This window comes from Leptidea sinapis, chromosome 32, assembly GCF_905404315.1.
Source record: "Leptidea sinapis chromosome 32, ilLepSina1.1, whole genome shotgun sequence".
Classification (NCBI taxonomy): domain Eukaryota; kingdom Metazoa; phylum Arthropoda; class Insecta; order Lepidoptera; family Pieridae; genus Leptidea; species Leptidea sinapis.
In genome coordinates this window covers 5,356,431-5,369,225 of record NC_066296.1, presented here as the reverse complement: position 1 = coordinate 5,369,225, position 12,795 = coordinate 5,356,431, and the positions used below count along the sequence as shown (strand labels likewise).

Below are 12,795 nucleotides of genomic sequence, written 5' to 3'. Positions count from 1 at the left end.
TTTTTAAACAAGTGTTTCACCAGTGGGAGGCTCCGTTGCACAGGATGCCGGCTAGATTATGGGTACCACAACGCCGCCTATTACTGTTTCGGTCTGAAGGGCGCCGTAGCTACTGAAACTACTAGGCAAATGAGACTTAAAATCTTATGTCTCAAGGTGACGAGCGCAATTGTAGTTCCATTCAGAATTTTTGATTCTTTCAAGATTCCTGAGCGTCACTGCATCAGTATATTAACGTATCAGTTACTTATAAGCTGAACGTCCTGCTCGTCTCGTCCCTTATAATCATAAAACACATGTTTAACTTTTTTGTAATAACGCAGCAATTCTTTAAATTGGCAGGGAATTTGGGAACGTCATAATAATTATAAGCATATGTTTAATTTAGCTTAGACCTTGGCAATCAATCACCTTGAAGCCACACCTAACCTAAAGCCTGTAAACGTGGCATTACGACAGTATCACAAAAACTAAATTTGAGAAAAACTCTGCGGCATTAATTCGTGCGCGGTTTGATTGGCCTTAACATCGGATCTTACAACTTGCAATGACTTTAATTACAAGAATACAATTTAAAACAAATTGATTTTCACTAACTTAACATTAATTGAATTAAATTAATGAACTTGAAATCCTGCACATGTCTAGTAGTTGCAACAGAAACCACGATGTATTGTATGTGGTCTTTCATCATTATAGGTATACCAAGAGCTGGCGGTTAATTATGCTCTCCATGATTTTGGAGAGCAGGGAGGTAATAGCAATAGGTCTGTAGTTTGCCGGATCCGAACCGTCTCCTTTTTTTTGGATCAGATGGACAAGGGCTGACTTCCATGAGTCAGGCAGACAGCGCCTTTTGAATATGAGTGCTGGAAGGAAAGCTTTAGCATCGGCGTCAACTCAGGGGACACGTTCAAAGCACGATTAAGTATAAGAGAGCCGCCACGTGTTGCCTTTTCTCTGCTAAACACTTTTGCCACCCGATGACCACTGGAGTTAAAAATGAGCTCATATTTTCTAAGCCAGTGTTCAGTAAGACATAAGATATTAATTAACTCCAGTTCCAGTTCTTTACCTAACAATCCTTGCATATTTTGGTGCATCAGGTTTATAACTTTACAATTATTATGTTTAATAGTACTTGTACATTGTGTGTTTATATTGGCTAGAGGAGTCCCCTATTGTCTTATTGACAAATTTAAATAATTTGGAACATATTCCAAACCAGAAACTAAACTATAAGACTGCTCAATAGAAGCAGTGTTACTCAAATAATTATTACTTTGCTCAATAGGAGCCGAGTCCAACAAGCTATTAGACTGATTGGAGGAATGAAACTGACGGGCAGTGGGCACTCACCAATAAGTAAGCTCATATTTACAATCCGCGTAAAGTATCAGTCCCAAGTACAGAGACTGTCAGAGCGATGCGGTTACAGTCAGTCTTACTGGAATGTTCAGGGGTTGGCCAACAGGTAATTAATATCCTCTAAAATAATCATGAGCTTGCTAGGAGAAGTCTAAATAGACTATGACAGCTGGGAAAACGTCCAAAATTTTGAGCGGCCCCACAATTGCGTTCACTTTGAAACATAATATGATGTTAAGTCTTATTTGTCCAGTAATTTCACTAGCTACGCCGCCATTCAGACCGAAACACAGTAATGCTTACACATTACTGCTTCACGGCAGAAATACGCGCCGTTGTGGTACCCATAATCTAGCCGGCATCCTAAGCTAAGGAAATATCCCACTGGAAATATTTAGATAATATTTTATACGTCTAGAATCTAGGAGTACCTGTGTTAGACAACCGATGAAAACAGGCCAGGTTTATAACTTAAGCGTGCGGGGCAACTGACAACAAGCTACGTCTTACACTCGCGATTTGTCACTGTACTCAATATAGAGGTCAACTGTCAACTTCAATTCTTTTCGACGTTTTCACAGCTCTCACAGTCTGTCTATAAATGATCTAGGATCTATAATTAATATATACATATGTTCCCATAAACTTGACCATTGATGGTGTAGTTTGAATGACGGATTGATCATAACACTATTATTGATCTACCCACATCCACAACAAGGGTAGCGTGAGTTGACTGGTAATATACAGCGTGTCCACTATAATAGCTTAAACACATAGTCGGATTTGGTACGGCCAAACTATCGGACAAGTCGGTGGGTGTGTGTGGGCGCCTCGTACCAATTGGTCCGCCTTCATACTCGGTACGCTCTGGACGGTAATTATAATAATTTTGTGCAATAGACAATGCGACATTTCCTCAAATATGGTCCGCTACCAGACCGCGCCCGATAGTTCGGCCTAGCCAAATCCGACCATGTGTTTTAGGCTTACGGCAAAGGGTAAGCATAAAACACGCAAACAAGGTGTTTTTAGACAGTTTGATAGTGAATATAGCATGTGGAGCTATGACCACTACTTAATCCTGTTATATATACCCTTAAGTCTTATTTGTAGGTTGCTGTTGGTTATAGTTAGCACTCGAGAGCCTTTTTGAACTACTACTTTTCTTTGCAGTTAAACAAGTTTTTTGGCACGCCATGACGCATTTGTTTAGTACCTACTACTCTCAGAAAAGTTATCCATATAGCTTGTACTTTCTTCTGTAGGTAAATTTATTCAGATAAGTCATGAATAACGAGGACTGTAGGCCATATAAACTGTTTGCACCTGTTAAAATGTTACGTTTTTGCCGTGTACTTATATCGCTCCAGGTCGCTGGCATTTAGTGTCACCTTAAGTTCGCGCAGACATTGCGTCATCAATGTAACTGAGATACACACAATACGAATAAGGAAAAAACGGGACGAGACTGCATAGCGACATGTTAAATCATATCCGAGAGGCCGCTCGCATGTCACACAAACTATACCACGCTATGAAATCATTGCTAAACCAGCCTAGAAAAACTAAAGCGACGACCTGTATAGCCGAGTGGTTAGCGATCCTACCTACTAAGCTAGAGGTCCCGGGTTCGAATCCCGGTAGGTGCAAGCATTTATATGATGAATATGGATGTTTGTTTCAAAGTCATGGATGTTTAAATGTATTTATGTATGTTTAAGTAAGTATATTGTATTAAAATCCCAATATTATTTTGAAGGTGATAGCCGACAGACAGGACAGCGCATTCAAAGCGCACTGGATGTCTGCTTTAGTTTGTAAGTTTATTAATTATATCAACTAATATAGATTAAGTTTGTTACTAACATATATGTAATTTATTATTGTATTTCCTAATATAGGTTAAGACTATTTCACTAACATTTATATATGGACCTTTTGTTGTCTTAAATAAATAAATAAATAAATAGTAAAATAGTAAATATATCATTATCTTGTAACCCATAACACAGGCTATATATGCTTAACTTGGGGCAAGATAATTTGTGTGAATAGTGTGTCAATACTCAAAAAAAAGCGCACTGCATTCACTTGATTGTATGAAACGAAGAGTCATTGATAGATTGGCAGATGACCTACTTCACCGGTCCGACCGATCTTTTAAAAATGGAAAAAAAAAGCAAAGCATGTCAAGGGTCATTGCGATCCATATTTAAATTATTTAAGCCTCCTAAAGACGCTGCAACAATCTAATTTATAGTGATTATTATTATAATGAAACTAGCTGACCCAGCAAACGTTGTATTGCCGATATTAAAATCGCGATACAAAAGTAACTGTTGATCGTAGATGGGTGAAAATTTGAAGTTGTATGTATTTTTAAATCATTATAACTTATAACTCATAATCAAACAAATTTAAAAAAAAATAAAAAAAAATTGGCGTTGGACTGTTGGGGTTGGACCACCCTTAACATTTAGGGGGATGAAAAATAGATGTTGTCCGATTCTCAGACCTTTTTTTTTTATGGTATAGGAGGACAAACGAGCGTACGGGTCACCTGTTGTTAAGTGATCACTGCCGCCCACAATCTCTTGCAACACCAGAGGAATCACAGGAGCGTTGCCGGCTTATTTATATTATAGAAAAATCTAAGCGATTTTTAAAAGATGACCTAATACTAGATAGGTAGTTTTGGGTAAAGAAGACAATCCTATTGTCGACAGAATAGGTAATAGTCACGCGATAGAAAGAGAGGCAATTTCTAAGTAAATAAAAACGTAGGTTAATAGCGCTGTGCGATCTGAATTACACCTTATTGTGTGGCCGCGAGAGTTCCTATTTCTTTGATTCTACAGAGTCAGACATCTGTACTTGTCTAATATATAAAATTCTCGTGTCACGGTGTGCGGGACCGAACTCCTCCGAAACGGCTTGACCGATTCTCATGAAATTTTGAGTGCATATTGAGAGAATCGGACAACATCTATTTTTCATCCCCCTAAATGTTAAGGGTGGTCCACACGAAATTTTATTTTTTTGACATTTTTTTAAATTAGTTTGAGTCAGCATTAAAAACAAAAAAATACGTACAACTTTAAATTTTCACCCATCCACGATCAACAGTTACTTTTGTATCGCGATTTTAATATCGGCAATACAACGTTTGCTGGGTCAGCTAGTACTATTATATATTCTTTGGTGCCAGCGAGGTCCATGAGACATAATGTAGCCGGGTACTATGTGTGTGTATTAATCCACTTTTTAGCACCTGAGGTACCTCACACTGTACACATTGGTATCTTATCGCCCAGAAATAATAAGCTATGATAAATGCGGCACGCTTAACCGCTTCAACTAAAGGAGTGAGTACATGTGATGACCAAATAATATGGCGGTGCTAGTGACGACGTGTGTGATATTGCCATATTAATATTTAATACTCAACGAACAGACAGCTGACTTGTACTCATAGATAATTTATACATCTAGATGGAGCTTGCTGCTAGACAATCGATCAAAACAAGCCATTTAACCTTAAGTATGCGTGATAAGCTACGTCTTTCACTCGCGATTTGTATGCCACTTTGTGTTTGTAAGCGTGCATTGCTCGAAATAGAGGCTAACAGTCAACCTCAATTTTTTTTCAGATATTTTCACAGCTGTCACAGTATCTATACGTATAAATATCCTAAGCCTATATTGTTATGTTTATATCATCGGTAAATGTTAATTTTTGGTTGCTTTCGGACAATCCTTCACAGCACCAATCAAAGTCTATGAATGAGGGCACTCACCGTCGGCGTCCACTTCGTTGATCATGTCCTGCAGCTCAGCCTCGGTGGGGTTCTGTCCCAGCGAGCGCATCACGGTGCCCAGCTCCTTGGTGGTGATGGTGCCGTCGCCATCCTTGTCGAACAATGAGAACGCCTCTTTGAATTCGGCGATTTGTTCCTCTGTTAGTTGATCCGCCTGGAATACACAATACGTATAACAATACCTCTAGTGTACGACCGCCCTATTAATTTTCTTAACGTCGTTAGAAATTCATATACCCTTCTCTGTCCCATATTGTAAATGTAATATAGAACCTTAAAACGTCACGTGTCAGTATAGAATTAAGTCTTAAAAAATTTACTTTAGAACTACCCTCTATTTTGAGCAATTCACGCACACTAGCACCAAGTGTCAAACAAATCGCGAGTGTAAGACGTAGCTTGCCACGCACACTAAACTAGTATTCCTGGCCTGTTTTTATCGTTTGTCTAACAGCCAGAGCCTATCTAGACGTCAAAATTATCTAAGAGTTAAGTCAAACGGTATATTTTATGCCCAATACAGTCCACATAAATACATACCACAGTGACAACCATTGTGTGCAGTGCTTAGAATGGCAAATGACTAAGTACAGAATGGATAAGATAATAGTTTCATTTGATAAGAAGCGCTACGTCACACTGCGGTATATCGCGGTATCTAATGCTGCATTACAATAAATACTTATCATTTAATTACACCCTAGCACACACAGACAGACTGCCCCACTTCCTCATACATTCAAAATATTATATTAGTCAGCAACATGTTTCATACATTTGGATATCTGCATCTCATTGCCTATTTTGCTAAACAATGCAGTCTGACATTACAACTGTAGTCTTCTTGTTATCTAATCTAACAGTAATTTAATTATTTTTTTGTATAAGAGGGGGTCAACAGGCAAGTACCTCATGTAATGGGCATTGTTAAGGTCGCCGCCCATGGACATCCGCAAATTCTATGCAGAAGAGATGCATTGCCGGCCTTTAAGGTGAGAGTATGCTCTTTTCTTGAAGGTCCCTAAGTCATATTGGTTCTGGAAAACAGCAGAAGGTAATTGATTCCACAAAGTGGCTGTAAGAGGCAAGAAATTTCAAAAGAAACATGCGGTTGTGGAAAACCAAACGTCAATGTAATGGTAATTTAATGAGATTTTTTTTTTAAATAAATAAAAATAAACTACCTTCTCCCTTGTGCAATTGGAACTAATTTTTCGTAACAAAATAATATAATATGACTTGAGTCGAGCTTCTTATGTGGTTTGGAATTTTATTTGTACCACTATATGAATTTATTATTCAGTATTTTAATCAATAATTATGTTTATAAAGGAATCTCAATATGTGTTATTACATTACTTGAGTACCATCATAAAAATGGTTATCAATTATCATAATTACTTCGTAGAATTTATATTGTAATCTAAATTATTTCTTGATAGCGTTATCATATCAATCACAATATAATAATTTAACATAGTCATATACATGTAATATTGGTATGACTTTACTGTTACTGGCCAATGCAAGGCCTTGCATCAATTTCAGAATATTTAATATCAACTATAACAGCAATTGTTCCTAAAACGCGATACCTCTATAAAACATTTTCATATTACGCGTTTTAAATATGCCCTATAACACGGACAAGTCCCATATAACGCGGGCATTTCCCGCATATATTTTTCTGTACTGTGAAATTTATAATGATTTGAATAGTTCATAATGAGCTTCCCGCATATATTTTTCTGTACTGTGAAATTTATAATGATTTGAATAGTTCATAATGAGCTTCGCGTACCTTTGCACGTGTGTTATTACAAAATTAAATGTATGTATTAAAAACCTTAACTAGGCAAACAATTGCAATACTTGCTACAAATTGAGATTATTTATTATTAGGAATTAAGAGGTCGTAAAAACGCGTTATAGGAAGGACTACCTGTAAATCTATTTGATTTGATTAATCATTGTAAATAACATAATTCCAAGAGCTAATTTAACCAAACTAACTTTATCACAAACTGCTCAACAAATATTGCAACTGTAATGATTTACTTTGCTTTGTTTTGATAAAAAACCCTATCAGTTCTTCACTAATTCTCGAGACAAATATGCAAATACTGCTGATTTTTATCATACATAAATTAACAACACAATGAAAATAATCTTATAAAGCAAACTTATTCCATCTTAAAGTTTTAAATATAAATAATTTTGAGGAAAACACACCACATCAATCTATTGTTGCAAACTGAAATGTTTTAAATTTATGTATATAAATCGAGGGATGACCAATGATTAACAAGTATTCTGTATTAGTCATATATTTGAATTATTTCTGTGTAACCAATCAATGAGACTTATACAGTCATTACTAGTTCAAATCCATATTCTCTTTGGTATTGCCGAATCTAAAACAAATAATGCACTCATACTCAGTTAAAATGATAAAACATGGTTTTACTGTTCACAGTTTGCTCCATTTTGAAAGAAAGACCAAATTTGTTGTGTCCACAGCAAATGATACAAAATAATAATGTGGATTGTGTTTTGTTACTGCACAGAATATGTTGTTTGTTAAAGTCTTATGAGTTGTCGTTGAAGAGATGATGAGTTTCCTAGCTATTTTTCAGCTAGCCACGATTTTTCAACATCATAAAGGGAGTTGAAGGCAGACACACTCGCGCAAGCAGGAAGCATAATAGATACTAAGACTTAAGTGTAATTTAATCCCCAAATCATAATATTATAAAAAAATGAGTTGTTGTTACTTCAATTTACAACTTTTCTGTGAAACTGGATCCTGGCTTTGCCAAAGATAAGAGATTTTGAATGCAAACATTTCAAAGTTGAGTTATATGAAAATATTGTTTTTTATCATTATTAACAAACATTACATAAACGAAGAGTTGAAAACTCAAGTTGTGTAATTTTGTTTGCCAACATTTGATCTCCATTGCTTCACTACCATAGATCAATATATATTTTCTAAAGAGGATATATTATATTATACATCAAGATAACAGAATTGATGAATATAGGACTCATTTATCAAAACTGTCCAGGCAGTCATAACATTCACAAACTTGTAGTTCTGATAATGTTAGCAGTGACATTACTCAACTAGCCTCATTAATACTAAGTGCCCCCACATTATCAATACAGTCCATCTTTTGTCATTGTTTAAGACATCAGCAAATTCTCAAGGAATGGAACTCAACAATTAAATTCAAAGAACACTTAACAATAATTATCCCTACCACCTTTTGAAAAATTGCTTGTACTGCTTGAGACCAATATAATCCATATTAGTATAACATTAAATATTACTCTATTATACACTCCTATTTTGTAAAAATGTACTACTATAGAAGTGTGGTGCATCTCTATTCTATCTCTCTTCTATGCTCTCAGCACTGTATTATATTTTGATATACAATGAACCAGAAACAATATTGTTTTTCTACTTCAGCTTACTATATTATGTACATTAAATGTTTTATTAATAATAAAAATTGATGTATGACATAATGTCACACATTTTATATTTACCGCTACTAATCTTATTAGCTTCAAGTAACAAAGGTAACGGAGCCAGAGGAGACCTCAAACAAGATGGGAGGATGAACTTGCAGCAGGCCCAAACTGGAGAAGAGTGACCCACGACAGACTCCAATGGAAAGAGCTACAGTAGGCCTTTGCCAAGCGGCACACTGAGGTAAGAGACATACTCTAACTCAGAATAGAATAGAAACAAAGGCAATCCAATAGATTTTTTTTAAATATGAGTTAAAGAAAAAATATGTTGCTTAATGGCACAGCAATCAGGCCGTAAACACAGATGGGCAAGAAATATGAAATACATTTAACTAGGACTCACATTCAAGGGCCAAAGTTAACTAATGTGTGTTCAAAGCATATCAAAAGCAGCTTTAAATAGTGCAAATACAATTTTTATAGATTTTTTTATAATGGTTTTTCTCAGCATGAGCATTCTGTGAGCTGTAAAGTTACAGATTTAAGTCTTATAACAGAGCAAGCGAGGAAAATCGGGCATTACAGTGTGCATCCTGTGATTAACAGTACAAGTTGTTTTAAATGTTACATTACAAGCAAATGCTTCTTTAATCATAGAATTCATTGACACACAATGTAAATCTTGTTTCATTACAGGTGATTGCTAACAATGAATCCTGAAAGTACATCATTAGTTTTGAAACCTTTATATACAATATAGCTTCCTTATGCGGTGTTTCCGCAACTATATGACATGGGTACCTTCAAAAAAATTACATACTCCTTCCTTAAAGGCCGGCATCGCAACGAATGACAGGCTTGATACATTACTAAGCAGTGTTATTGTGACACTTGTATACTAGTACTGGAACTGCGTCCACCAATACTAACACTGCCATAACTAATCACTAACCAGAAAAATTAGTTATGTTCACACATTTCTGCCTTAAACTTAGATACTAACAAGGTAGTTAATATTATGAGTGTTTATTACTAACCGTACTAACTCTTGTTGCCTATTCTTCAGTTCACAAAAAAAAACCACAGCTATATCAACCGATCATTTCCTTTTAAATCAGCTCTTTATATACTTCAATCAGCTAAATTAAAATAAAAAATCTCTCCACCTTGACTTTGGCCGAATCATCGACATTCAGTCGATGGAGCCAGTTAATATAAAAAAAAAGGAAAAATTATATCTTGATAACTTCTGCTATGTCAAATATTGCATATTTGTAATAATTAATGAATTTAAATCATTGCTTTTTATTGCTAGAGAATAAACATTTACTTAATTCTTGACATGACTGTACAAGCTACCAGTGTGGGTTACATTTTAAGGTCAACCAGCTATATTCTAAGCTTTTTAATGATAACTCAAAATTGTATATTACTTTTCTGAAAACTATTTAATGATAAACATTTTGAAAAGTATTCCACTGCAATAATATAGTGGGTTGAGTTTTTCAATGAATAAAATACTTGACTCAATGAATGCCTTTGTAGATAAGACATTTAAAAGATGAATATTTTATTAATTGTCGTTAATATAGTACATTAACCCTGTAGAAATAGTGCAATAGAATATTAACTTTACACCATAGTGTAAAAAATAATGTTATTATATTGAACCTCTGATATCTGTCTGATGATAGGGTGTGTCTGTCCTCCAAAAGTGACAATGAGTATGAAGATATTTACTCAGACATTTGATGACAAGCTGTTACACCTTATTGACCATATCCAAGTTTTGTTTAACATTCAAGGCTATTAACATCCTTTCACAAAAAAGGACTGATTAACACTGACATAATTAAAATGAATTTCGAGTCAATGAAAATGATGTCATTTTTAAACTACATTATCCCAAGCTAATTTACTGGTGATAAGATGTGTTACAGCTACACTTAGCCATTACATCATTGTTTTCTAATAGTGATAAGAAGTAGGTAAAATACCATTATTACGTGGTATCATTCAATTCAATTCCAACAGAACTATTGCAATAAAATCAAGTCACCATTACTTATGAGGATATAGACTTATGGTTTAAAAGTTAACAGTGACAGATAGCTCTAGAATCTAGATAGTTGGCTTGAAGCTCAATTGGGTACGAAAGAAAGCTAACGGACCAAGTACATCAAATTGCGTATAAAAACTTTATAGTGATGAGTCAACGGGCGCTTGACAGGTGCGGCCGGCTATCGATCCATAAAATAATTGTTCTCTAGCGGGTCGCGCTATGGATTCGGAAACCCTAAATGACTTACATCAAGCCAAGCAAGTTAAAATGCAACGGAAACCTTACAAAAGACATATCGAACCACCGGCACTTTTCGCACAAACGTCATTTGAAGTCGGCAAACCTTGCAAAATAGGGCGACAAACGTTTCTCGAGCATTCGTAACGGTCAACGGCTTTATTTATAAGAGAAATTAACATTGTATTTATTTCTAAGCGGGATCGTTTGGTATCTTTTACAAATTTATCGTCCGCAATGCAGTAAGAAACAGCCATCACAATAATAATGGAGGCCGTCATCACTATTTAAAACACCGATTCACCGTAGCTTCAAAATATACCCTGGAACTTATCCTTCACATTCCCTGTAAATCACTTTTGTGCTTTTTTTGAAGTAAAAACACTCACCATAGTCGATTAACTTGGATTAACAGGAGCTACACTAAAAATCACAGACAGCGCCGCTTAAGCGACCACACAGAGCGACGGTTGAAACGATACTGCCGCCCTCAATCGCGCGAGCGGTCGCAACGGGAAACTCAACACCGAGATACGCTCTGTGCGCCTTGCGAATCGTTCGTAATCGTTCAATCGAATCGTCGCACTATCATGACCGATCTCGATTTTGACGCGTACACAACAATGTTTCGAATTGCAATGTTTTGTCATCCAAGTCCATGTCTCGGGACGCACGGGAAGGGATTAGAGCGGATCCGAGAAGGATAGTCGTTTTTATATCGGGCGGTTACGACGGCGTAGAGCGGTTAGCGGCGCGCGCCGATTGGACGTCCTACACCTGCAATGCGTCACTGCGGCGCGCGCGCGAACAGGCTGCTGCTACTACAGGATGGCCAAGCTCGTTGCGCCACGCCGCACCGAGCGCTAGGCCCGCTGCCCCAGTTCATGCCGCCTCGCCCGACGCCCGCCGCCCGGCGCGCCGCAGTGCCACCCGTCTAACAAGATAGCAGCTGTTCCAACTGCGCAGGCCTCCCGCCCTCCATGTCGCCATACGCCATGCTCTCACCTTGTCAATGCTTTGTATGCACTTAAGCTAACTTAATCATGCTGTTGAATACAACATATTTGTCAACATTGATTATATTATACCTGCAATATTATTAACTTAGTTATTAGCACAACGTGCAAAGAACAGTACAGTTTTATGGTAAAATATTTACAGATTGTTCTAATATAAAGAAACTAGAATAATTTGCGGTTTCTAAGGTACCTTTTACGTTTGTCTTCGTTAAGGTTTATCTTGTTCGATAACTCACAAAAGTGTGTAAGTATCTGAACCACGCAACATAGGTATTAAGTAAAGCTCCGTTTGGAGTTAACGTTAAAGAACTAAACTGAACAATGTGAGCCGTTTAACTGTTCTTTTAATTTATTTGACGTTTCATTTCACTTTTATGTTTAAATATAAAGTAGGTAAGTACTAAGTATTTCAAATATATTATGTGACTATTGTTATTCGTGTAAGATAAGTATTTTAAATATTAAGCTTACATTACATCGCCTGAAATTTTTTCGCACTTGTATCGCATGTCGCCTTTCAATCTGCCTTTTTAAATTAAGTATTCGGTTTACGGCGTAATGGATTTTCCGAGCAGTTTTGCAGAAACTGACTTGGAATTACTCGAGTTTATTTCTAATATTACAAAGTAAGTACAAAGAAACGTAAGAAGTAGGAGAAATTCTTTAGAAATGTATACGGAACAACATTTAAATTGAGATATCGCTTTGATAAGAATACTGTGCTTCACCCTAGTAATGTGATTAGTCCTTTTCTAGCTCCCGTTATGTACCGCAAAAAGGTACACATTATCCGCGTTTTAAGAAATTT

General features: G+C 36.3%; 1 protein-coding gene across 2 annotated transcripts in view; it reads right to left on the bottom strand.

Annotated features, from left to right (window-relative positions):
- The window catches only part of LOC126974498 (calmodulin), a 35,309-nt gene extending 23,662 nt beyond the window's left edge, over positions 1–11,647 (bottom strand). The window contains exons 1-2 of one of the 2 annotated variants that reach the window (XM_050822015.1): positions 11,358–11,647; positions 5,169–5,343 (exon numbers count right to left, since the gene is read on the bottom strand). In XM_050822015.1, coding sequence (XP_050677972.1) covers positions 5,169–5,343; positions 11,358–11,360 — 178 coding nt within the window. In that variant the 5' untranslated portion in view covers positions 11,361–11,647. Of the gene's footprint in view, positions 1–5,168; positions 5,344–5,729; positions 5,809–11,357 lie in introns of those variants that run through there. The other variant, XM_050822014.1, reaches the window with a different exon arrangement.
- Positions 11,648–12,795: the final 1,148 nt, after the last annotated feature.